Genomic DNA, 27450 nt, shown 5'->3' with positions numbered 1-27450 from the left:
ACAGCACACCAACGTGAATCTGAGAGTTAATTATGGCTGTATAGAGCCATTTTTATTTAAGAGAGAGAGAGAATGAAAGTGGAGTCACGGGGGCTGGCGTCCCGAGGTGGTGTGAAGCGCCCGTGGAGCCGTGTGCACTCGCCCGCGCCCAGGCCCGCGTGGGGCGGCTGCGGCTCACACCCCGCTGCTGCCCTGCACCCACCGGAGGGCACAACGCTGCCGTCCAGACGGGGGCAAGATGGCTCCCGTAACTGCCAAGGAAAAGGGATGTCAGGAGGGAAGGGCAAAGGCCCCCCGCAGAGGTGTCCTTCCGCTTGTTGTTCGGGAGCTGGCTAATGAGATAACGGGTGTGAGACGTGTGTGGTCAACTGTCGGGGTGTAAAAATGCTAGTTAGATTTCGCTTGAATGGAATGAACCAGATTTAGTTCTCACTGCCTGGCCCCCCCCCAGGTGTCACAGGAGGAATGATAAAAATGAAGCCCAGGATAGGCATATACCTGGAATCCCAAGGCGCCTACCGCGTCCTCGAGGTCTTTGGGTGACAATAAGAAGGGGATGCAAGATCCCCGCGTGCAGCCAAATTTCCCCTCTCCTCCCTCCCGTATTTATTCCCCTCTTGCTGAGAAAAGAAAACCACTGTTCCAGGAAACTGGATTTCTCAAGGGCGTTGGCTTTCCTTTTGCTGCTGTTTCTCATCCCCACTAAGGAAGAATAATGAGGCTGCTATGGAAACTGCTCAGTTTATAAGCTTCCGGCGATTAGTGAGTCAACCGTCGACCCTCTAAGACGGCAAGAGTAGTAGCTTATCACTTTTAGCCTGTGAGAATTAAGAACAGCCTTTTGTATAACCTGTTTGTGAGAGGGGTTTCTGTGACTGGAAAATGGACTTATGGGCTTGATGTGTTTAAAAAGCCTTTCCCACCGCCTTAGTGCGGCAGTTCTCTTGAGAGCAGTAAGGAAATCTTTCCTCTTAAGTGATTATCACCTTTCGAAAAGAAGACCCTATCATGAAGGCGACTGCAGTACAGAAAAAGAAAGGGCCCCTGCTTTGACAGCACACCACCGTTAGGGCCATCCTTCCAGGATAACCTGGGCATTCACGGTTGCCTCCCGGGGAAAACCTCCCATTCTCATTATGGTGCGATACCTTTAAACTGGGTAATTTAGGTATTACCAGGTCATGGCAACCAGACAATATGGAGATTAAGAAACAGAAGAGGGTTTCCAGGGCATGCAGCTCAGTTTGCCAAATTCAATATGGCTAACAACTGATCCCCAAATCCTGAGTAAACATCCTTGTTATTTAGAGAGCACACAAAAAGGAATGTCTTACGCAGCTCCTAGCCCTGCCCCCCTGCATCCCCCCCCACCCCACCCCTGTGCCCCGCAGAGATACCACCAGCGGGAGCTGGTCAATGTGCCCAACGTTCACTTGGGAAATCTTGACAAACAAACAAACGCGGCTCAGTAAAGCTATAAATGGATTTGGCTGGTCTCAACGCAGCCCCACTGAATACAGTAGTAAAACGTTACTAGTAATCACAACAACAAAATGACAAACTCTATCACCACTGTGACATAAGATTTAAATCACACACAGAGATTAACACAGAAAACCAATGCACGAGTAGAGGGTCAGGACTATTGAATGCAGAGTGCTACTGCGCACAAGGTCATCAAGAAGAAGAAAAATTATTGCCTAAGAATCTGTTGAGACTCGTTGGGGAAAAAAATACTCTGGTGGTTCTCTGAACAACAACAAAAAGAGACAACAGCAATTTTAAAAGGCAGAGCCACGAGTTAAATGGGAAGACTGCTTCTACCCAAACCCTTCTTAAGACCAAAGAGAGAGAAGGACTTGATGTTCACATTTTTAGGACGGGGGTGGGGTATCATTTATGAAAAAGGGATTATTTCCACTGTTGCGGGCAGAGAGAGTAGCTGGTCAGCGGAATATGTAGCTGGTCAAAAAGCTGGGCTGCAAGACAGGAAGGGGTGTTTGTGTGAAGAGATGGACCACACCCCCCTACTCTGCCTGCTGCAGAGGATAAAAAAATTGCAGCAAGGAGTCAGCTCAAGATGAGACCTTGGTTTGGAGCCCAGAGAAAAAGAGAAGAGGAGTTGTTCACAGACAGAGAGGATGTGACTGTAGATTTCTGATGAAATGAAAGTCTAGTTACTTACACTTGGTGCCTGATGGTTGAAATCCAAGAGGGAAGTGTGTAAAGACACAGGCCAAACAGGGAGAACGGAAGCAACTGTATCACTAGCTCTTCACGAGTTGTCCCTTTTGAGGTAAAGGTGCTGTTCGTCACCAACTGCTGCCATGATAAACCTACAGGACGGAGGACTGGGTTTGCATCCTCCCATACGAGGGGCTGCTCCCTCCCTCACGTCCTTTTAGGTGATCACCGCGCCTGAGCTTAAAGGGGGCTTCCTGTTCGAGGATCTTTCTGTGAAGGACTGAGACGTGGGGGAGAGCCCACCCACCGAACGACAACATGTGGGAACTCTACAGGCTCCACAGGCGGGAGGAGGCCACCCAAAGGACTGAGGCCGTGAAGAAAACTGCCTCAAGGGGTGCTCCGGCCTTACAGGCGTTGCTGAAACCAACCACAGTGTCTATTTGGTACTGACGGGTCCTGGAAGGTCGCAGATCAGAGTGTACTGTGTAGCCCTCCCTGGCCTTCATCTGCTGTTACGGTTCTCAAGAGATGGGTAGAAATGGCATTAGGATGGTCCATCTTTAAAGGGTCCCTTTGTAAGGCTGTGTTTTAAGAAGGCTAGGAAATTTACCCATGTGACCACAGTATAATTCAATGAAAGTGTCTTAAAAGAATAACAGACAAGTTACCTGAACTGCTTGCAAGGTTTCCCCACCTGACACGTTTAGTCTTCCTCACCTGCGAAGGAGCAGCCCCTGAAAGAGTCCTCGGGGGCCTGAAAAAAGTACAGCAGGAAGTGAGAAAAGAGGACAGAAAAACCAAAAAGCACACAATGGGATGTTTTAAGAGCCTGGCTATTTTCCCTTCAGTAAGGGAGCAGTTTAGGGTTTCTATTTTAATACCATCTCTTAAGCCTGAAAAAGCTTAAGAAAAAAATTTACTCCCCAAAGATATTACAAATTAGACGGTGGCAGCTCCATATGCCACCGTAAGAACTAAGGTAGCCTGGAGAAGACAGCAGAGTTCAACCTGATGACAAACAAAAAACCAATGGTAGATTTAAATCGAGGCCCCAGAGAACTAAATTTTCACTTCTGGAGAAAAAGCAGAAGTTATATGTAAAGCAGTAGATGTTAGAGCAGACCGGCAGTCTTCTTTAATCAAACAAAGAACTCCGCGTGCAGGGCTCCTTCCTCCAGTTCCTACTGAACCCAAGGCAATGCTGCCCCGCACTGGCAGACACATTCTTTCACTTTTCCCAGATTTCCAGGTAAGCACCTGGTACTGCCTTCATGGATACTCTCCTTTACTCTTTGAAGCTTTCTTTCCTTCCTTAAAGGTCTTAAATCAATGAAACCTTTTAGCTCTTCTCTGGCAATCACCCTGTTTCTTTAGAAACTGCAGCTGCCTTTACAGTTTGAGTCTGTTTCTTTAAAAGGACCAGCAAGAACAAATGATACTAGCAATCCCATCTTAAAGAAGCTATCAATTATAATAATCTCCTTACAATAAATCATGGATGTGGCTTGTCAGACAGTATATTTTTCTCTCTCCTTTTCTTTCTGATTCAACTGAAAATAAGCAGACAAAATTCCACCGAAATGGAAAGATATGTTGTATTTTTTCTAAATAATATCAAAGGAAAGAAAGATAACACAGTCTCCTAATAAAAAGTCAAACACACCGAGAAAGAAAATGAGTGGGGGGATCGATCATTCCTGAGAATAACAAATGCTACTCTTGAATTCGTTGGTTCAAGTAATATAGTTAAACAGAAAAGGCTACTCCATTTTACTTCAATTCTTGGAAGCTGGAAAAAAATATATACATTTTCCCCCTGAAATCCAAGGACAAGAGCGGGCCCAGGCCCTGCCTGTAGCTCTATAAAGTCACAGACCCATAGAAGGTGGCACCTTCATGCCTCTCAAAGGCTTCCTCACACTGACATAAGCAGGATGAACAGACAGTGGAGGCGATCTCATCAGCGTGTGCCTTAGGTGCAGTGAGACCAGCTAGAAGCTGGCGGATGTTCAAACTCACTGCTGAGGAAAGGAGAAATGAAGGCGGCCAGTCATTCTCTCTCTCAATGGTTTTAAGTTGAAAACATTTGGTGGGGGAGGAAGGGTGAAGAGGTAAGGAAATGGCACTCTCCTTCAATCTTAGAATCACTTTCAGGCAATGGATAAATAGACAAAGCCCTGCTTAACAGCCAGGCCCATATTCCCCTTTAAACGAGGCTTCGTTGTCTGTAGGAAGGAGAGAGGGAACGAGGCAGGAAATAGAGAGCAGCTGTGCCTCCTTCAGACGCACCCTACGCTGCTACACTGAAGGCTGTTTCCTCTTACCCACAGTGACAGTGTGTCCTTTAATCGGGATGCCAAGAGATCATTTTCATACAAGGCCAGCAGATGTAATTTTCTTGGACGCATGAATAGTTCATCATTTTGCTACTGGACGACAAGGTGATCACAGGGTGACTTTATAACTCAAGTTCACTGTTTGGTATTTTGAGTTCTCAAAATGAAAAAAAGATTTATCAAATATAAATATCTTTAAAAAGTAACAAAAGTGCTACATATGTGATCAAGGAAAAAAATTCCATTAGTTACTGCCGCTTAAAGTAGATTAAACTTTACAAATATTACCACATCCATTATCAATATGGCTTCCAATTATTAAATAAATTGCCTGTAGCAATATAGCTTTTCACACCTCTACAAGGACAGAGTAAAGAGAACACCAAAGCAGTCACATCCTGTTGTATCTCGCAGACCCACCGCATAAGTGGCAAACGTCCCCTGCTTTTTTCTGCTCCTAGTTAGGAAAGTATTTGCATTTGTGAGAGTCAGTCAGCATAATCCCGCTATAAAGTCCTCTATCAACCTCTCATGTTGAGGGGGCTTCAGTTAATGGATACAAAGACTGCAAGTTCATTCACTCACTTTTGACCTTATTAGCTCCATCCTCGAAATGCCTTTTTTTGGTAGCAGGGAAAGGGGACACAGGAGGCAAAGCAGCTTCCGTGACGACCTCCAGCACCTTTCCAGGCAGGCATGTACCTGTGCCACGTACTGTATAGTGGTTCTGAGAACTGGACTTAGCATCCATTAGACATTCAGCTCATGTTTTTTCCCAATGCTCTCAAGCTGGGCTTTGTGGGTTTTTTTTTTTTAAATGACTTTTGTTTTTTGTCATTTTTCTGTTTGTTTGTTTTAATCATGGTCCCAAAGGCAGAGGCAGTATTTTATCTACTTAAGTCACACAGCTTGTGAGAGGAAAGGATGTCTGTGTCAGGCATGTTAACATCAACCAAAATCTGAGATCGAGTGTTTCCACTGACATTCTTAGCACAGCACCCAAAGAAGTATAATCTAGCCACAGTGTGACTATTATGAGGCACGGCTTATTGCAGCTGGAAATCGATTCTTCCCACACTGAGGTGGGGGTTCTAGTGTCCCTTTCACTCTGTGGGTACTCCCCAAATGGCGTCTGTCCATCCTAGGCCACACTACCTCAGCTTGCATCCTACCAGCCTCGGAGAAGGAAAAGGGGTACAGACTAGTGTTACAGGAATCTAAAGGTACCCAAGGTTTTACACACAGCCTAAGACTTGAGAACTGAGGGCTATCTAAATACCTGGAAGCACTTTCTTGGAATGCTAAGACACAGCAGCAAGATTTTCTAGCCTCGGGGGCTGGGAGAGGGAAGTTTGGTTGGTTGGTTGGTTGGTTGGTTGGTTATTATTTACTGGGAATTAATACTGAGAGAGTATATGCAAAGGCTGAGGGCACCATGCCATCTTCACAGAACAAGACCCTAACGGCTAACTGACATACAAGAAACTGCAAGTTATACTGTAAGAACACATGTTAAGGACCGAGGAAAGTCTGCTAAGGTGCTACGTCTAAACTAAGTTAACTTCTTGTGTCCAATCCTCCCTCATCAGTCGTCATCCAGGGCCTCTGTCTTGATTTCGTTGGCTCCTTGTCGGGCCAATGCCAAGATAGTGTGGTTGACTGCTGCCATTTCCACAGCTAATGAGATGGGGTCTTGGTGGTCACTATGGCTAGTGCTGTCGTCCTAGATGTGCAGAGATAAGAAACAAATGTTATTAGTGCACTGGTAAAATTCTCTAGCTCACAGAAAGGCATGCTGCGGGCAAGGGGAGGCAGAACATTCGTGGGAGAAAACAGAGTTGGGGGCGTCATGACAGAATAGAGGTGAAATGTATTTAAGTAGACACTGAATGGATATAGGTCCAGAGACTTCTGGTTGGCATTTTTATGATTCAACAAATAAAAAGCACTGAAATGTTTCTTTCTTGCTGAGAATTTTTTCCTTCTATCAGAAAGATTGCTGGGGATGATGATCAAACCTGGACCATTCCAAGTTTGCAACAAATACAGCACTAGTTAATGAAGGCCAAACTAGTGACCTTAAATTCTGGATTGGTGCTCTTACAAACAGATTATCAGAATTCATAGTATCTCTCTACTCAACTGAGAAAACTAGACAAAACTACAGACACCAACACCTTACGGATAAAAATGCTTTTTTGTAAAAAACAAACCAAAAAAAACCCCCCAAACCCCAAACTCTCAATTACAACAGGACAAAAGTGTAACTGCTGGAAATGGGTTCGCGAGAAAATGTCGCCTGGCGCTCTCCCGCTGTAAGGGAGCCGGGCAAGGGAAGTGCAGGTGTCTTACTTGGAGGGAGTGTGAAGCTCGCCTTCCGCAATGCCAATGTGTTAAACAATACAGCCGTGAAGGAAACTGGCACTGCAGGATGTTCGTCAGGCGCTGAAGATGGTGTTACAAATAAGGGGTAAGTTTCTCACCTGTCACATCTTCAGGGGAACTCTGCATCGAAAAGCTTTGGAAAGGGTGAGTCCCTTTGGGCGAAAATTAGCATGGCATGTGTTGCCCTTAGGGCATCTGGGAGAAAAGGTGGAAGTGATCCACCTACACTGGTAGACTAAAAACTAACAGGAATGGGGCTTCCCTGGTGGCGCAGTGGTTGAGAGTCTGCCTGCCAATGCAGGGGACACGGGTTCGAGCCCTGGTCTGGGAAGATCCCACATGCCGCGGAGCAACTGGGCCCGTGAGCCACAATTACTGAGCCTGCGCGTCTGGAGCCTGTGCTCCGCAACAAGAGAGGCCGCGATAGTGAGAGGTCCGCGCACCGCGATGAAGAGTGGCCCCCGCTTGCCACAACTAGAGAAAGCCCTCGCACAGAAACGAGGACCCAACACAGCCATAAATAAATAAACAACTAAATAAATAAAATTAAAAAAAAAAAAAAAACAGGAATGTTTCCACTTAGAAAGACTCACAGAACATTCTCTTGAGTGAAACATGGAGCTCTGATTTGGAGTCCTCAGAGGGAAGTTCTGTGCTCATTTGCACAGGCTGGCCTTTAGTTTAAATAGGGATCAGCATGGAATTGCCGGTACCCTGGCAGTGTCTATGCTCAAGCTGGTAAACAGGGGCTGCAAAGCGGTTGGCAGAAGGGAGAACACAGTGGACTCTATTAAAAGAGCTGGCTGAGGGGCAAGGTAAAGGTGTACATCAAATAGGAAAGAGCAAATGTTTTCCTGCTGGGGCCTAGGAGAAGAGACCGTACATTCTCTTCATATTCCAAATGGAATGAGTTTAAAATCCTATAAAAAATTTAATGAACTCTGTCAACAGATTTGTGGGGGGAAAATTCCCACATCCTTAGTTACTGAATTATTCCATCCAGTGGCTACAATTAAATATATTTTCCCCCTAAGCAATGAAGAGTAAGTCAGGGTGAGGTGGGCAGACATGCATTTATGAGAGGGTGTGTGTGTCGATGTGCCAGAGACTCTGGAGGAACCACTATCTCGGCACGAGGGTTCCCACGGCACCGGGGCCGAAGCAGGCGGGCCCTTCTACTGTGTGCTGGTCCGAACGTGTCCAGGCAGGGCCACAGCTGCCCGCAGCCCCTAGTGTCTCTTGGGCAGTGAGTGTGTGTGTGGTGGGTGGTGGAACTTGCTTGTCTGGATCAGATCCTCCTCTCTTCTTCTACCTTCTCTGCTTCTCTGCCTCCCTCTGAACTTCTTCCCTCCTCCTCCTCCCCATTGCGTACTTGCCAAGTATCCTGTTACATGACAATAAATCCATGTGGGTGAATAACGATTTCTCACAAATTCACTTTCAAATTACACGAAAATCTAACTAGATACAGGAGCCGAGTGGAGGGACATTCGCTTGCCTCCCCTCCCCCACCCCGTACAAAACGCACCCACGGAATTGAGTTGTCACACCGTCCCACCCGCTCTGTACCCGGCAGCCTCCCCTCCGCTGCTCACCTGCTCTGAGTAGTCATTTCCGTCGACGTCATCACTGTTGGAATGGCCTCCGGGACTCTGTACATCTATCCCATGACTCTCCAGGATTGCTGCTTCTTCGAAAAAAGCAAATAGATCCCTAAATTATCTGTTACATCACCATAATGGTCTAAACACTGAATTTGTATTGAGGAAATTAGAATGTAATTAAACAAAAACCTAGACTCCTCTCTATGTTTTGTTTCTTTTAAATTGCAGACAGATGGAACTCAGCGGCACAGAGGTCAGGGGAGGAACACATTTGCCATTCTGGAGCCCCTGCTGCTATGCGTGTACATTTGAGTGGCTGACTGTTAGGTGCTTTATAAATACTTACCAACTAATTAAACAGCTCTCCTGTCTTGGGGTTCTATAAAGCACTTGAGAATTGCAATGATGAAGAGGAAGTAAGTTTATAAATGAAATACAATTTTAGAAGCTCAAAACCACACCCCTCCACCCCAATCTCATCAAATCATGTTTCTTAAATGCTCTCTTTAAAAAAAAAAAAAAAAAAAAACTCACCTTTTACTTGGTTCCTTGTATATTAAGACTCTTTTATTCCAATTTTATTAATCACATGTATCTTAACATCTAGGTCATAGCTCAGTAATAACGAAGACGCTAAGGGTATCACACTCCCTCTCTCAAGCCCTTACAAGTATCTTTAATATGCACCCCAGGAGTAACTGATCAGAGACATTCTAGATTCTAGCATATTAAGAACAATGAGTTTCAGAAATAATGCCATTCTTATTACAATACAAATAGTGTAATTAATATTAACTTTGCATTATTAAAACTACAATGAAGAAAAACGTTAAGGGCAAGTCTCATTAGGCTTAAGAGGTAGGATCATTTAGACCTGCAGTTCTAAACGGAAGTCACTCTTAAACACAACGGCCGTAATTGCCTCAAAAGAGACAGCAGCCTCTCTGATACATTACCGATATTGGCTCTCCTCTTGATCTCCTTCCGTCTGTTAGCAAACCAATTATATACTTTCAGGGAGGTAACTCGTTCCAGATCTGACAGTTTTTTGCCTGTGAATGCATGCAATAAAATTCAGATAATCTATATCTGAGACTAGTTTTAAGGGTTACTACTTTTCTTTTTTAAAATGTTCTTTTGATTGCATTTCTTGCCAGAATAACAGATATAGAAGTAATATTTTTTAGCATGAGCTAGTACTATGTATAGACTCAATTACTGAATGAATAAACATATAAATAAACATGCAAATAGCAACTAATAACACAAAATGCTTGAATTCAGAAAACCACACAATATTAGGGAATTCCAATATTAAATATTATATTAAAGAATTCAGTCTGCTAGGGTTCAAAGTTCACATGATTGTATATGAAGGCTTCATTTGATCAGCATCATTCTAGATGAATATGTTATTCTTTATCAAGTTTCCAGATAGCTGAAGTTTATTTACATCTCTAAGGCCTTATATTACCTAGTTTCCTGCTGTCTTAAGACAGAGAATACTATCCATGTTTTCTTGAAGATTAAGATCACTATGACCAGCCGTAATTGTAACTATGCTGGAACACATAGCACAATTCAAACTGTATTTTAAATGTATTATCTTCTTTGCTGTCAAATGTGACGCTTTATGGATAGCACCATGTTTACCAACATGGCAACCACCTTGTACCTTTCCCTCCTCCCTTATCCTTTTCTGTTTCAGCTTTTAATCCACACTGGGTGGAGAAACCAGAAAACAGGTTAGGCCCTTGATGGTAAGGGGGTAAAGTATTTTCCAGGAAGAGTTTGAGTTCCAGCACAGCTTCAGGGCTGGGACTTTTTGGCTTGTGTAAAATAAGGGTACAGCTATCATTGTAGCTGAGCTTGTAGGTTTTAGATTATTAAAAGTCTGGCTTCTAACTAAGGGGGGGATAAATTAGTATTTAATTATTATAAAACAGTGATACTTTTGTGTTGACATATATAGCCTTTAAGCCAATCCAATTAACTGGCCAAATGGAGATCAACTGGATCATCCTGAGAATGCTTTCTGCTTAAAAAAAAACCCTGTAAAACATGAAAGAGCACTTTAGCACTTGGAAGGAAAGATGTATGAGTGCTTCAGGGGCTCTGTGGACTTGCACAGGAACAACAGGACTTCAGAATGGAATTACCCTACATCTTTTCCCACCTAGGAAGTCATCCTGATGTAGGAAGGAGAAAGAAGCCAACTCCAAAAAATTCTTTCTTCAAGCAGGAATACAGAATTATACAATTTTCAACAGTTGTAAAAAAACCAAAAAAAAACACCACACCCTATCTTACTAATTTCATTAACTAACCTTGCTTAAGTATGCCAAACTTTAAAACTATTTTGAAATTGGTATATTTATGCTGTATTTTTGGAAAAAGAAATCTACACAGTCTTCACAAAAAATAATTTTGAGGCTGTGTATCTCAAGCAAGGACACTCGCTGGGAATTCCCACATGAAGTTTGATTTGGAGTAGCGTGATCACCCCCTAAGAAGCACTGTTTGAACAGGACAGGGTAGTGGCCATCCACAGGAGGATGGCAGGAATGGAGCCAAGAGCACCCCGTTGGGAGAGGAAGAGACTTAGGTCCCAAATGACGACCTGAGCCGAGAGCTCCAGCACAGAGCCAAGCAGCGCTTGCTGCCTTACCTGGCTTCTGTATAACTGCGTTGCAAGCATTTGCAATTTCTTCTCTCTTTGCTTCATCTGGGTATTGATTCTCATTGAAGTAACTGCAGAGGCAACCAATTAAGACACAAAGTTTGTACTTATAAAAACTGTGCTCTCCTTAAAACACCAGCCCACTGAAAAAGATGTTCTTCTTTAGGATGTAACATTAGAGTGTTTGGTCCAGCCTGTCCAATGGAATTTTCTGTGAGGATGGAAATGGTCTGTTCTGTACTGTCCAACAGGGTGGCCACTACTCACATGTGGCTGCTGAGCACTTGAAATGAAGCTGATGTGGTTGAGGAAGGGAATTTTTAATTTGATTTAATTTTAGTAAATTTAAATTTAAGTAGCTACATGTGACTAGTGGCTTCTATATTGCATAGTACGGGTCTGGCCACTGCTAGGCTTCATTAAAAGATGTCCTTGAAAAAAAAAGTTACTTGTGATATGGGTGGCTGGTTGAAATCACAAAGTTCTGTTATTAAGGCACTGGTAACAATAGGACTCTCTTTGCGTGTCATGTTTGTAGTAGCAAAAGTTGGAAATTACCCAATTGTCCCATCAGTAGGAGAATGACAGAACAAATTATGGGACATCTATATTTATACATAGCTATTTAAAAATGACTAGAAAAACTATCCATTGGCCTGGAGAGATGTTTATGACACAGTCCTAAGTGAGAAAAACAATCTGTAGAATAATGTGCATGTAAAAGTACTGTTAAGAAATTTGAAAAATACCTGTCTATGTGTAGTTAAGCTTGCATGGATAAAAGCTGGAAGGGTACACATCAAGCTTGATTACCTCCTTGTGGGAGAAGGGGATTAGTAGGAGGAAATTTAAACATTTCTAAATTTATTTTTGCCTTTTCCCCTATGTTAGAAAAAGCATATATTACTTCTATACAATAGTACTTAAAGAAATTAGGCTTACTGAACCCATCCCTAGCGTTATCAGATCTGTGAGACTATATGTGGGAACAGAATGCTTATTAGTACTACCTGTTCTGTCATCTATGAGTTAAAAAAAAAAATGTGGACTTCCCTGGTGGCACAGTGGTTAAGAATCTGCCTGCCAGTGCAGGGGACATGGGTTCGAGCCCTGGTCCGGGAAGTTCCCACATGCCGCAGAGCAACTAAGCCTGCGTGCCACAATTACTAAAGCCCGCACGCCTAGAGCCCGTGCTCCGCAACAAGAGAAGCCACCGCAATGAGTAGCCCCCGCTTGCCACAACTAGAGAAAGCCCGCGTGCAGCAACGAAGACCCAACGCAGCCAAAAATAAAATATAAATAAATAAATAAATAAATATATAAAAGACAAAAAAGAAAAAGTGAATTTCTGTGCTTTGAACCTGGAAACTTAAGATCAGGAAATGATTCCCTGTCAAATTCTAGTACCTCTCATCTCCTCAGGGGCTTCCCTTCCCCCAGAAAGCAGCTTTCCCATTCCTTCACCCTCTGTCTGCACTGGTGAAAATGCCATTCTACTGGGAATAAACACTGGAGGCCCCTAACCCTTCCTGTGAATCCCCAAACCCGCCTTCTGCAACGCCACTCCTCTCCCCTGAAGCCCTCTCCATGAGACCATCCTTCACTGTAGTCCTGACACAGCAGCTGCCATCACCAAACAGCCTTTCCTTTTCTAAAATATAAGCAATAGAACTATATCATCCAGTCTTGTCAACTACCACCCTCCACAAATGGTCTCCTGCTTAAGTCCAAGATTTAAGCATCTCTTCCCACATGACATTCTGCTATCATTTTTAGGGCTTCCGTGTTCATACTGAGAGTTCTTCCAATCTCTGCTCCACTTCCACATTCCTATTGACCTTTATCTTTACTCCACTTCTGCTATTTACTTGGGCAAAGACACTCTGGATTAGTTTCCATTAACCAGCATCACGGGCATCACCTGGCAGCTTGTTAGAAAGGCAGACTCCCAGACCCCACTTCAGACTAAATCAGAATCCGAATGTTAACAAGATCTCCAGGTGATTCGAATGCACATTAATGTTTGAGAAGCACTGGATTAGCTCATTCATTTAAAATTCAGCAACAAACACAACAAAAGCAGATATTAAGTACCTAATGTTATGTGCATCCACTGTGGGTAAAGAAGAGAATTAGTTTCTGACTTCAAGGAGTTTATAATCTACTGAAGACACATATAAATCAATACACTTGTGATAAAATTCCATAGGATGTCTGAACAGAGCAGAGTTCAGACAGACGAAGGTGTGCTCAGTGTTGCTGAATGACCTGGCAGAGGAAGTGCCATCTGAGTCAGGTCTTGAAGATGAACAGGAGTTTGCAAGGCAGAGGAGAGAGAGGAGGAAGAACATTTCATGCAAGGGAAAGAGCATGAGCAAAGGCAAAAGGTAGACAAAAGCCTTGAGGATTCTGGGCATAGAGAAGAGTTCAGTGTGGTTAGAATATGGGGAAGCAATGAGCAGATGCTAGTCTGGAAGAGTAGGATGGGGCCAGCCTGTGATGAGCCCTGCCTGTTCTATGAGTAGTAGAGACTTCACCCTGAAATAGAGGTTTTCAGGCCACACAGACATATACTCCCGTCTGTGTTTTAGAACGATAACATATCTTCAATACTCCACCCTATGATCTGAAATTCTGAAACTCCCCAATCAACCTTCTACTCACCTACTCCACCTCTTCAAAATAATTTGTTCTTCACCTTCTTTATAATCTCGAATCCTTTAAAACCCTACTCCAACTTTAAAAATCTGTTCATCTATTACTCTTCTTCTGGCCTCACCTCTCATTTCTCACCCTGAACTCCATGGCAAGCCGAATCAACTGTATCTCTTAGGAGAAATTCTGATTATTCAGCTTTTCTGTCCTTCCACCATACCTATCCAGCCAATCTCCCACCCTGCAGAAAGCACCTTCCACTTGTTTTCTTCCATCCTTCTTTCAGGGTATCAAGTGTTCCTGGACGAAGTCATAAAATAGGGCCAATTGGTTTCTTTATAAATCTGTGCTTTTCAACCTTAACTGGGCCCCTCATTTCTGTTGGGAATGCTTTTTGTCCTTCTAGCCAACTGTCTTTCATACTCCATCTTTAGTGCCCCACTTACCCGAAACCTTTCCACTCTGAAGTCCCAAGACCTCAAACCCACTACCGTCATTCTTTTTGCAGATGCCCTTGCCTCCTCTTTTACCAAGATGGAGGTTATTAAATATGAGTTTGCTTAATGTTTTTAGCTTCTCAACTTCTACACGTCTCTGAGTCACTGCACATTCTTCTCTTCGTCTCATGGCAGAGGCAGATGCATTCTCCTCTTCAAGGTCTACTTCTCCACTTGTGTCTTTGATCTCATCACCCCCACCCTCTTTCATTTTCTCAACTCTCTCCTTTCTTTCTTGCATACCCCTTCTTTTCCCTGTGCCCATGCAATTTACTCTATTTCACTGATTTTATGATGCACATTTCCTCATTATTATAATCTCTAAAATCAGGTACCTCTTATAATTGGTGGTGTCTGAAAATTAACTGGCAGTGTCCTCCCTCCACCCACGCCCACCCCAGTACATAAACTAAAGGTGTGTCATACAATCAAAGCCTTCTTAGATTTGATGGAATATGGTAGCTGCTAAGACCTAGAGGTCCCGTTTCAGCTACAGCTCAATGGCTACTACACCTCACTGTGGTAACTCCTCTTCCAAATTACTGCAAAGCCTGTGACTGACACTCTACTCCCTCTAATGTCTGATTAATATTCCTAATGTACATCTCTAGTCATGCCACTATTCTGTTCAAAAGTTTTTCAAGATTTATTATAGAGGTGTTTAGAGTTCTCCCCCAAACTACCTTTGCAACTTTATCTGCTGCTACTCTCATATAGGCATGCTACAGTCTAGGAAAATGGAATAGCCTTGTCAATCCCCTGCATCTCTGTGCCTTTCTCCTACCAGTATATCTGTTTTTTGCCTCCCTGACCCCAAACCATCTTGTCTGTCTTTCACAGCATTGCTCAAATATCACCTCAAAGGTAAATAATTTCCTTACCCCATGAATCCCACAGCATTTCATCTGTTCCTCTCGTACACCTTTTTCATCTTGTATTACAGCTATCACTGTACACCTCTCTGACTACACTGAAAACCACCTGAGGCCAGGGTGCCAAGTCTGACTCATCCCCACATGCACTCCTCATTGATGATATGTGCTCCTCAATAACAATGGAAAAGTCCCCACCAGCCCAGTGTAGGGGTCTCCAAAAGAAATGGATATCACTGTAAATGAACTGTTGACCATCAGGGGTATAGAGTTACTGCAACAGGGTCTTGAAGGGTACATACTAAACTGTTACAAGTGATGATTATCTCCTGGGAGCAAGAATGCTGGGGGTGGTGGGTAGAAGAGAGGGAAATATTGGTGGTAATTAAGATCAGTTTTCACATTCTGCTTTATATACTTCTCTGTTGAATTTCTGAAATGAACATATGCTATTTTCATAAATTTCTTTTTAATAAAAGAACTTTGGGAAAACATTCAGACAATTAAGGACTAGTTTACTGATTAATATAACTCCATAAACAATTTATGTTTGGAAAGTATATCTGGATCGGCTAGAAAATATTAGGTTTGTGATTGCCATCCTAGTGACTAACAGAATAAAACCATAGTATTTCTGGAAGTTAAATAAGAATTTGCAGTAATTCGTGGCATATATGATTAATGAGTTTAAAAGTTTTAAAAAATCTTATTTAATTTGTATTTTTAGGATTTAACTATATAAAATAAAGTCAGAATAAAAATAAATTGGTAACGTCTTCCAAATTAAAGACTCAAGAATATAATTCACTAACTATAGTTCTAAATCTCTAAGCCTGGCAATTAATACTTTCTTTTCTGTTAAAGACCTATTATTTTTATAATTAAGAAATGTAGGCCTATTGAATATTTTAATTTTCATTAAAATGTGCTACCACAGCTGGAGGTGTGTACACTGGACTGAGCGCACCACTTTTCATCCTTTTGTAATGTTTCAATGTTTAAAAAATATTAATTAAATATAGATAGTATAATCTAAACTGATAAAATGATAAATTTTAAGATACTTCATGGTAAATATTTAAGTTTAAAATGTAATAGTTAAAATTTTTTTGCAAAAAAATTACGAAGCTCTTAAAAGCTTTCTTCTTGGTCGTGGTGGGAGGGGTGGCAGACAGACACACAGTACTGATGTAAAGTGGAAGAGTTTTTACGAAAGACAATGGTAGGCCAGGAAATAAAATATTCAATAAATAAGTATTACGTAAGTATGAGTATGTACTTGAGTAGACGTAAGTTCAAAACATGGCCCTGATCTTAACAATATACAGTTCAGTTGAAGACGTCAGATTTAAAAAAGTTAAACAATAGGAGTTAAAGAAACAGTCAAAACAGTAAAACTGTGACAAACCAGAATACATCTAGCTGCTAATTAACCATATAAATGATACGTTAAATAAATTCAGGTTAGAGAGCTATCTCTATGGACTGTGCTGATCTGGGAAAGCTCACTGATTTGGACAGGCTTCTGAGGGATGCAGAGGCCCCAGGCATTGGACAGGAAAGGGCAAAGTTATCAGTAGAGACATAAATACAAAGGTATAAAAACCTAAGATGTGCCTGGAAGACAGAAGGCAACTAGTAATGCAATCTGATTAGACTATAAGGATTATACGTAGGGTTTGCCTGAAATAGTGCTGTTATCCTGGATTATTAACAAACCCCCCTCTCATTCCCCTAAAGTATCCCACTTAGACAATAAATTACATGGTCACCCCAGGACCACATCACATTATTGACTTACCTGAATTTAATGTTAACTAAAATCCCTATGTCTTTTTCACATGTGCTCTGTGTTCTGGATATTGTCAAAACAAAGGACGCTGAATCAAAGAAAATAATAACTATGGTTTCTATCTAGTTACTTACAAGAGGAGCTATCTAAGCCCAAGGAATCTGCTTGGCATGTAACAGACATTTAGTAAGTAAGTGTCTGATCAAAAGATGGCTGAATAAATGATACATGAAAGAATAAATGAATGAAAGTAGGAAACAGAGGTGAAAACAGAAAACAGTGGTTTCAGTTAAGGCTTTTAGTGAAACCAAGAATACCTCTTTCAGGAGAAAGCTAGTTGGGTTCTCACCATACTGTACACCGTCTTCTCTAGGTATATTCAGATATAGCTGAATACAATTACATTAGTATAGTGTTTATTTTTGAACTATACATAACCAATAGACTATCAATGAAGTTGGGAAATAGGTCTAATGACTTCGATATTTAGACATAATTAATCATTCAGTCACCCCCAAATGTTGACTGAGTCCTAGTTTATACCAAGCAATTGGCAAAATGGTGGCAAAAGATGAACCATGCAAAGCCTGCCAGTGTAATCACTGGGGATGTATGTATGTAACAAAACACATTATAAAGTCCACTGTAAAATGGACTGTATTAGTGGTATGAATGTAGTATATGGGAGCAGAGAGGAATCAACATTTGTGCACGCTTCTTGAAGACAGATCATAGAGGATGGATAAAGTGAAATAACCCAAGGCAGAGGAAGCAATATGTAAAAGAAAGGGAGTCATGAAAGACCTTAAAATGTTCTGAGAATGAGGAGTTCAGTGTGGATGAAATATACATGAGATGGGGTGACTGGGGATCAAACTAAAGAAAAATATTGGGTCCAGATTTTAAAGAGTATGATAGAGTTTGCACTTAACTTTTTTGGCAACTGGAAGCAAAGGTTTTTAAGCAGGGGTATTATATGATCAAACTTATTTTGTAGGGCAGTATCTCTGGTGATACTAGAGGCAAAAGCCAGTTAGGCAGCTGTGGTAACAGCTGAGGAGAGGATCTGAAGTAGGCTAAGGCATGGAGATAGAGAGGAAAGATGAGATTAGAGACATTTCAGGGGCTTCCCCGGTGGCGCAGTGGTTAAGAATCCGCCGGCCAATGCAGGGGACACAAGTTCGAGCCCTAAGTCTGGGAAGATCCCACATGCCGCGGAGCAACTAAGCCCGTGCGCCACAACTATTGAGCCTGCGCTCTAGAGCCCGTGAGCCACAACTGCTGAGCCCGCGTGCCACAACTACTGAAGGCTGCGTGCCTAGAGCCCGTGCTCCACAACAAGAGAAGCCCCCGCTCGCCACAACTAGAGAAAGTCCACACGCGGCAACAAAGACCTAATGCAGCCAAAAATAAATTAAAAAAAAAAAGAAAGCGAGAGAGATATTTCAGGATGGTAATAAAAGTTCAAGACAGCCTCACTTCCTGGGTTTAGGCACCCCCTCCCTGCCCCACCACCAAAAGAGACAGCTTTAGGAACAGTACGCACTATTCATTATTCACCTTCAAGCATTTTAAGCTTAAGTTATGTCAAAGGAATAGATATTTCTACTGTTACCAGGTGGATAAATTGTAGGAGAACTTGGTTCTAAGACTCTAAAAGGGACCTGTTTCTGAAATATACTTCTTCTGTCCCATATAAGAATGTTTATAGCCCTAGACATTTTATAAGACAAAAAAGGGAAAGAGATGTAAACAGAAATCTACAGGTAGTAATATAAGAGGGATAAAATAAATCCTAAGGGCACTACACTTTTATAGACAAAGGACATTGTCAGCTGAGTGATCAGGGAGTATCTTCACAGAGGGAAATCAAATGATCGCTTTGCAAGACACTGACAGCAAAGAATTAAAATGAAAAGTGGAAAAATAATTTACATGAGATGAGAAACTGTAAGCTAGTAACAAATTGAAATGTCCTTGAGGCACCTTCATTTCAGTAACACTAAGTCTATAAAAACTGCAGCCAGAAAGTTCCTCCTATTGTGTCTTGGTGGGCATATAGAAGACAGGGAATGGCTCTCTAAGCAAGGGATAATGCCATGTAAATGAACTTTTTTTTTTCTTCTGTGCCTTTAAGTGAACTATCCCTCCTGAAGAGATATTTAAACCTCACCATTTTAGTAATTCAAAATAAGGTTTCAGGATTGTCATACACTGCTCACTATCTACAATCCAGTGTGCATTTCTTCATCACTAAGTAAAATTACTGGGTGGAGGGCAGGAAAGAGAGTAACATTAAACTAAAATACTTTGGAACCTAATTGTCCCATCTCCTCTCTGAGAGCATCTATGTGTTAAATGATCTTCAGCAACAAACAAAATAATTTAAAATTTTCTTTTTTGGGGGGGGGGCTGTTTTTAAACAACAGAGTGAAGGCAGAGATGAAAGAAATGGGAAAAGTTTCTTTAAGTACAACAACTCTCTTTTGTTAATCCATAAAGGTCTAAGGAAGGAACATCCTCAGTTCACTTACACACCTGGACAGCAATATCCTACATTTTATCCAAAGATCTCAAAGCCCCTCTGATACTAATCATACCTAAAAATATCCCTGAAAAATCATCAGGGGTCAGAGAGAAATAAGAGGGGCAGAGCTATAAATCAGCTATGCATACGACTTTTCATCATTCACTGTGGACTTCAGGACAATAAGGGACTTTGAAAGATTATTCACTGATCAACTTCCACATCTGAGAAATGGAGACAATGACAAGCTTACACTTAATAAGCTCCCCAAAGTTACAGAGCTGGCTACCATTAGAGACAAGCTCCTTGACTTCCAGGCCCATGCTCTTTCCACTCTTGCTTACTAAAGAAGTCGCTGGATGTAGTGGGTTGAAGTGTCACCTGAAAATTCATGTCCACCTGGAACCTCAGAAAGTGATCTTATTTGAAAGAGGGTCTCTGCAGATATAATTTTGGGAAGGATCAAAATGAGGTCAAGCTGGGCCCTAAATCCAACGAGAGTGTCCTTACAAGAGAAAAAAGAGAACACAATTAGAGAAGACAATGAGGAAATGAAAGCAGACACTGGAGTGATACATCTACAAGACAAGGAATGCCAAGGACCGCTGACAACTGACAGAAGCTAGAAGAGAGGTGTGGGAGGGTTTCTACCATCAGAACCTCCCAAAGGAACCAACTCTGCTGACACCTTTTGTTCTAAGCCACCCAGTTTGTGGAAATTTGTTATGTCAGCCCTAGAAAACTAATACTCTGGGTAAACAGAATCAGTACAAAAAGAATGGATGGTCTTAAGAGATACTGTGATTCAACTATCATAACTTGATGGACATTATTTCACTATAGAAATACACCTGGCAAGTAGACTGGAATAAGCAGCTATTTCTGTAAGTAAGCAGTCTGTCAGCTGAATAAGGCATTCTTTGAAAGTCTGGTCAAATACAGAAAAATTCTAACTTCAATTCTTTTTCCTCCTGTAATCCAAATTGGACTGCTACCCTTCTTTTGATGCTTAACATTGTCCTCCATTTGAACAGTTTTCATACTAAACCCCCAATTCAAAGCTTTATTAACTTTTTTAGATTGGCTACTTCATGATAATGGAGCTAAGAGACTGCTGTATTCATCTGTATCTTTACAATTAGTGCAGCGTTGACTTTTTAAAATCTTGGAACAGTAAGTACAGATAAATATTTCTGTAATACAACAGAGATTATCAATATTAAAAAATCTGCTAAGAGATGTATAATAAAACAAGTATACTAAAACTATGGTAGAATCTAGGTGATAACTGTAAAATTCTTTCAGCTCTGCTGTACATTTAAAATTTTTCACAATAAAATATTGGGAAAACAGTAATTGGTAACATTAATAAGATGATAAAATGCTAGGAGCATCTCCATTAAATCAGAAACAAGGCAACAGAGCTCACTATCCCCAATACAACCTTTACTTTTGTTACAATTTAATGTTTTTTCTGAAAGTCTTAGTACAATAAGGCATGAAACAGAATTAAGAAACAAATTGGGAAGGAGAGCCACAAAAATATCATTTGCATATTATATTATACCAAGAAAGCCAAGGGATAAATTCAAATTGCCTCAGAAGTAATCAATCAGATGGTTGGGTACTAAACAGGCCAACAAAAATATCAAAACTTTCCTATGCATCAATAGTAAGCAATTGGACAACCTAACAGAAAAAAAGGCATCTATTCAAGAGAGCAAGAAAAATGAGAATTAAAAATGCCTAACAAGAAAAATATAGAAACCATACAAAAAACTAAAAAATGTTATTCATTTCGCTGATAGGTATAAAAAAGATACAAGAAATGAGAGGCATATAACACATTCCTAGATAAGAATGAATAAGATGAGAATGTCATTTCTTCCCAAATTAATTTTTAGATTTAACTTCAATCACATATTTTTCTTCCCTCTTTTTTTCTCAGTGGGAGTGGTATGAGTCAACAATACTACTTGAATGTTTGCCTGAAAAAACAGATGAAAATGGTTAAGAACATTTTGAAAATGGTAATGAATAGGCCCTCTCTTGTCAAATATTGTGAAATTATATGATAATCAGAGCTGTGGTTCAAGAATTGATGATAAGATCAATAGAACCAACAAATATAATAACTTTACATGCAAGAAAGAAAGAATTTTAAATCTAAGAAGAAAGGGAAAATTGGCTATCTGGAAAATAAGACCAAACTAGACCTTCACCTTATAAACCCAATATTTTATGGCTAAATGTAAAAGAAAACATCTGAATGAGGAAGCATACGTGATGGAGGCAGTCACACAAGAATAAAAGCACTGGATTTATCTACATTTAAATAAAAAATTAAATAAATTCCAAATATATAGCGGAAAGGGTTAATGATCTCATTCTACAAAGAGTTAACATACAAGCCAATAAGAACACATGAATACACAATAGAAAAATGGGTAAAGGAAAAGAACAAACACCAAAAGATGAAGTATGAATGATTAATAAACATGTTAAAATATTTAGTCTCACTAGTAATTAAAGGGAAGTTTAAATGTAGCCAAAACTAAAACAGTGCTTTCCACCTACCAAATAAGTAAAATGAAGCTGATTTTCACTCACTAAAAAGGTTACGGTATGCAGGGAAGGCAGGCTGTGGTGATAGGAGCAGTGCATGCTCAAGGCCACTGTTGGTGATGTGGATAAATTCAGCTTTTTGGAGGGAGCTGGTAATATAGCCAAACATATCATTATTCTTAAGACAAAAGGTAAGAACAAGGGTGTCTGTGTCAGTACTACTTAACAGGGCAAAACTGGGAAGACTTTAAATGTCTAATAAAATAATAATGGTTAAATATGATTATGGTATAGGCATTTGAAGAAAAAGGAAGGAGCCATTTTTAAAAAATCGTGTTTTCAAAGAGTACTAAATGACATCGGAAAATGTCAGTGAAAAAAAGCAGTTTACAAAACCAGATATGAGTTATTCTAATTGTGTTTAAAATACAGATAAGATAGAAACACTAAATGTAAATGTACCAAAATATTTTTAGTGGTTATTTATGAATGGAAATAATTTTCTTCTTTATACATTGTTTTCCAAATAGTTTACAATGTGTTACTATTAATGTTCTAATAAAAAATGTTACCCCAAATAAAAATAAACTGGGTTATGTAATATTACAAAAATCTAACTCTGATTAATTTTATAACTGCTTTTCAAAATACTTTTCTTTCTTTTACCATCCCTGTATCTGTTTGCAAACTGGCAACATAAGCAGTTATGAAGTTAGGACCTGAGCTAGATACAGCTGTCAACACAAATGTCCAACTGCAGGGGACTGGGTAACAAATTATGGTATATTCTTATACAAAATTCTTTTGCTTAGAAAAGATATACAGATATATACATAACACAGAAAAATGGATGAAAAGAAACATACCAAAATGTTAATGATTATCTCATTAAGCGCATTTTAATTTTCCTCTTTATATTTTCTTGCATTTCTCCATTTTTTATATAAGTATGTGCTTATTTTGTAATTAAAAAGGCATTATTTGAAAATAAAGTTTGCTGTCCCAAAGCATGAGCAAAATAGAACTGTACAAAATTATTTTTAAATAATAAATTTCTTAGTTTTTCTTAATGCCTTTTGGCAACAAACAAATTCACACTTTAAACATCTGTTTTGCAAACACACTAAAGTATGACAAACAAAAGATGTTCTACACTAATGTATTTTTTATAAATAAGAGTTCACTTTTAATTCTACAGAATTAAAATAAATAATGGCTCCCTCCAAATCAGACTTTTGTAAGGTTCACATGACCTTCCAAGTAAAAGCTAAAATATGAATGAGTTCTATTATAGAAGAAGCTGTAAGTTTTCGAGACTTTGCCGCATCTTAAAGTTTTAGAATAGAAAAGCCTGTGAAAAGGGAAGACTTTAAGTGGAAAAATTAGTATTGGCCTATGAAGAGATTAAAGGATTCAGATATGAGAAGCTGAATTTTAGAATCCCAATTCATAAATGCAATGGAATCCCATAACACCATTCATTACACATGGTTTTAGATATACCACACAGTAGATCCTGACAAAGAATGAAAGGAGACTTGACTTGCTCAAGGTCACACAACCCAGAACTCAAGTTTCCTGATTCAGTTCACTGGCTCAAAGGGCTCACAGGAAAGGTGGTCATTATTTAGCTATGACATAGTATTGTTTCACACTTCCTTTAAGACACAAATCTCTGTAGCAATGAATCACCTAAACCAAACTGCTATAAATTTCACAAGCGCTCCCGGAAGCAAAGATGTGACAGCATTAGTAAGATACCCATGACAGCCCCAGGACCGCAGCTACACCTAGGGGCTTTTTCCTCCTGGGAAAGGAAATCTAATTGCTCTGGAGACAACCATAATAACACTGAGCTACCTTTTTTCCCTGGGCAGAGGAGAATTTAATAAACTCTAGGACTTCTCCTTTGAAACACAACATCCATACACATTTTAAGACTATGTATATAGCACAGTTAATCTACTGTAGAAGAGTTAGTAGGACCTCTTCAGACACTAGCACCAAAAAAAGCTTCCAAGTCCTTCTCAGGATGGCCTTTCTTCACTAATGTAAAAAAGAAAATTCCATACACGATACAATTATGGATACCATGTATGAAACGTGCCCTAATACAAAATTTTTATCTCCCGAGGTCCTTCACTGCAAAGATTCTATGTTTAAATGTTATATTTACTTGCAGCATGCTAACTGCCATTTACTTGCCATTACTTGCTATTTAATAAATAGATTTCAAGACTAACAGTGAATTTAGGAACTGAGTTTTTAATACATTTTAGCCTATCACTAAGCCTTAGAAACAACACAGGCTTATCGTTTGTCCAGTGACATGCAGCCCTAAATGAAGTCCTACCACAGTAGAGATTTGGTGTGAGTTTTATTACTACTTGACAATATAGAGCAAGTTTTCCTTCTAATATGTATTACCTTTTTAGTCATCAGTCTTTCTATGAAGACTGTGAAAAGAAGAATGGAGACAATTTTCTGGAGTCATCAGGCAAAAACAGTAAAACTGACAAATTCTAACCACCTTAAAGAAAAACAACTGAGAAATGGTATGGTATTTCTCTTGAAACATGTTTCTTGATTGCATACCACTGAATTCATTAAATGTTTGCTCAACCCTCCATTTTATTTTAATAAGAAAAAGAACATGCACAAGAGGGCAGTGTTTGGTTTTGCTGGTCCATGGATTTCCTAGTTTCCTAATGAAACTACCAAATGTGAGTGATAATTACGTGAAGTTCATACCAGTGGAAACTGTGGTACCTTGGAGAGTGAACTGCATCTACCAGAACTTACACTGTCAAAGCATGAAAGCTGGTATGCCCCTTGCTGCCTCTGCTTCTGGCTGGAAGCAGCTGTATCCTCCCCTCTGTTTTGACAGCCTTTGCTAGTAGGAATTAGGTTTACAAAAAAGATGTGTAAGGTGATCTGGAATTAAGTTTCTTACACTTGGTGTACAAGTTGTCCTGAGGCAGGGAGCCTGTTTTTAAATATAAAGCACTGAATTATAAACTGGCCACTTACCAATCTGACACTACTGACCAACAGTTTACTATAATATGAAGATCAATAGAACAAGATTGATAAAAATCAATCCACTGTCTCCTGCATGGTTTTTTTTTATGATTAATACTATGCTTCTGCAAAATGACTACCTCTACCATAAAAGGATATGGTCTGTATCTAAAATGAGAACTTGTCCTCCCGGGGGAGGCCTCAACAAATAGCAAACCAAACATGGCCAACAGCATAGATTCTTTAGAGAATCAGAGGTACATTGGTTGGAGATTATTCTGATACCTCCCTGAAGAGGGAGAAACACAATACCTTGTACTTAAAGGTACTTGCTACTTTCTCTTAAACCTACTTTTTAATCTCCTGTGTTATGGGTTTGCTGCTGTTTTTAGTTTAGTCAAACTACCCAGGATATACATAAATGACTGCTAACTGCCTTTTAAAAAGTTGAATTAATTCTTATAACACTTGACAAAAAACATGCTACTTACATTAATATTGCCAGAACTGAAAGGTTATCTTACCAATTGTGCGCAAAATAAATAAATTTCTTCACAGTGATACAAGAGCAAATTTGGGATATAGTCATATTCCAAGGAAGGTATTTTGATGACAAACTAAGGTTTCTGCCCCCAGAAAGATGATAATTATAGGATAGTCTCAAAACGGTTAGAACTATAGGTCTGTCTGGCCTTTAAGTGGATGACGTGACAAAGTAGGAACCAATAAAACAGAATATTTGGATGAGGCACTATTATGATTGAGATTTCTATGGTACACAGGTTTTCAAAAGACCACTTTTAGACACTTTCTATCACTGAAATTACACGGTGCATGCACGCTTCTTCAACCAAAAGGCAACTAAAACAGAAGTAGAATATTTACCCACAAGTTCATATTCTACTAATTTGAGATCTTCAAACATCAAACACTTATGCAAACCTTGGTACATGCTGTGAATGTTTAGTCTATCAACAATGATTTCCGAATGCACTATTATAAGGGCCATATCTGTCTTGTTAATCACTGTATCCCAACCAGTGTCTAGCATAAGGAGTGGTATGAAGTAGAAGCTCAATAAACATTTGTTGAGTTTATAAAAGAAAAAGCTCACTCATTTTCTGTGAAGATTTTCTAGTTGGTCTATAACCTGGTCTCCATCAGTATTAATATTTATAATATGATGTATATAACTCTGCTTCTGGGATGAATCATATCTTTATTGGTGATTCATTACATACAACGCCAATACTTACCAAACTACACTTCATTTCTTTGTAAACTGTGGCCACAGAACAACATGAGGAACATGGGGTCTTTGGTCCTGTTTAATTAGCTCAGGAACTAGAGAAATGAGGGGTCTGCTGTTTGCACAAAATGAAACTGCTGGCATATCTTCTATACAAGGATGGGGAGAATTTTTAATCAGCCTCAAAAAAATGGTGATAATTTCTCTTTTGGCTATTTCTGTTTGACCAAAAAGGAACCAGGAAGTATAATTTGCCAATTTTAAAATGCATTTAAGGACAGTTCATCTTTTTACTGGCTATGAGAAATGGATTGGGATAACTTTACCTGTCAATAAGTGGGAAAGTTTTGTTGTTTTTTTCCTCAAATAGTCTAATGGATTGAAATGAGGTCATGTTCAGGCTCCTGCTGTCTTAAATAAATGTTAAGAACTTCCTTCTATTTGCAGAGATACAGGAGGTGTAGTTCATTATGTTCCACCTGAGTCATTCCATAAGGAGTATTAAAGAGGTTAAACTCTTTTTAAAATTCATCTTCCAGCATCCATTAATTCCAAAATTTATAATGTATTCTTGCAGCATTTTCTATCCTAGGACAGCAATGACGTCAGAAGAGAGGGAAAGGAAGACCAGCTTGCCAGGGGTTGCAGTGACGGCAAGGCGACCCTTAGATTTTACAGGACCCAATTCCACTCCCACAAAGTGGGTTTTGTGGGGGAAAAATAGTACAGTGATCAGGCTAAGGAAAAATGACATTGAGGCCTTGAAAAGTGATTTTTCTGCTGTTTCTGAGTCATTTCGAGTGGATCACTTTAAATTATCGAATTATTGTTTCTTGCTGAATTGAATTGAAGGCCTTACAATTTTAACAAAATTAGAAAATACTGTATTACTCTACCCCCACCCCAAGTCTAATATGTCTGGCAGGGGAGATGGGCGACACCACTTCCTAATTTTCTTAAAGTTGTAGGGTCTTCTTAAATAGTCAATTCAGTCAAGTTCAAGCAACACTTACTGATGTCAGACTTTATGCAAAGCACTGTGCTCGACTAGGAACCCGTTGGGTGTAACCAAACCCTTGT

General features: G+C 40.0%; 1 protein-coding gene across 9 annotated transcripts in view; it reads right to left on the bottom strand.

Annotated features, from left to right (window-relative positions):
- Positions 1 to 1745: 1745 nt before the first annotated feature.
- The window catches only part of HMBOX1 (homeobox containing 1), a 181174-nt gene continuing 155469 nt past the window's right edge, over positions 1746 to 27450 (bottom strand). The window contains exons 7-12 of one of the 9 annotated variants that reach the window (XM_061200742.1): positions 11181 to 11263; positions 9469 to 9564; positions 8504 to 8598; positions 8221 to 8292; positions 4512 to 6246; positions 1746 to 2941 (exon numbers count right to left, since the gene is read on the bottom strand). In XM_061200742.1, the coding sequence (XP_061056725.1) occupies positions 6109 to 6246; positions 8221 to 8292; positions 8504 to 8598; positions 9469 to 9564; positions 11181 to 11263 (484 nt within the window). In that variant the 3' untranslated portion in view covers positions 1746 to 2941; positions 4512 to 6108. Of the gene's footprint in view, positions 2942 to 4511; positions 6247 to 8187; positions 8293 to 8503; positions 8599 to 9468; positions 9565 to 11180; positions 11264 to 27450 lie in introns of those variants that run through there. The other 8 variants (XM_061200743.1, XM_061200744.1, XM_061200745.1 and 5 more) reach the window with 8 other exon arrangements.

This window comes from Eubalaena glacialis, chromosome 9 (assembly GCF_028564815.1).
Source record: "Eubalaena glacialis isolate mEubGla1 chromosome 9, mEubGla1.1.hap2.+ XY, whole genome shotgun sequence".
NCBI lineage: Eukaryota > Metazoa > Chordata > Mammalia > Artiodactyla > Balaenidae > Eubalaena > Eubalaena glacialis.
The sequence above is the reverse complement of the archived record's forward strand: the minus strand, read 5'-3'. Positions and strand labels throughout refer to the sequence as shown.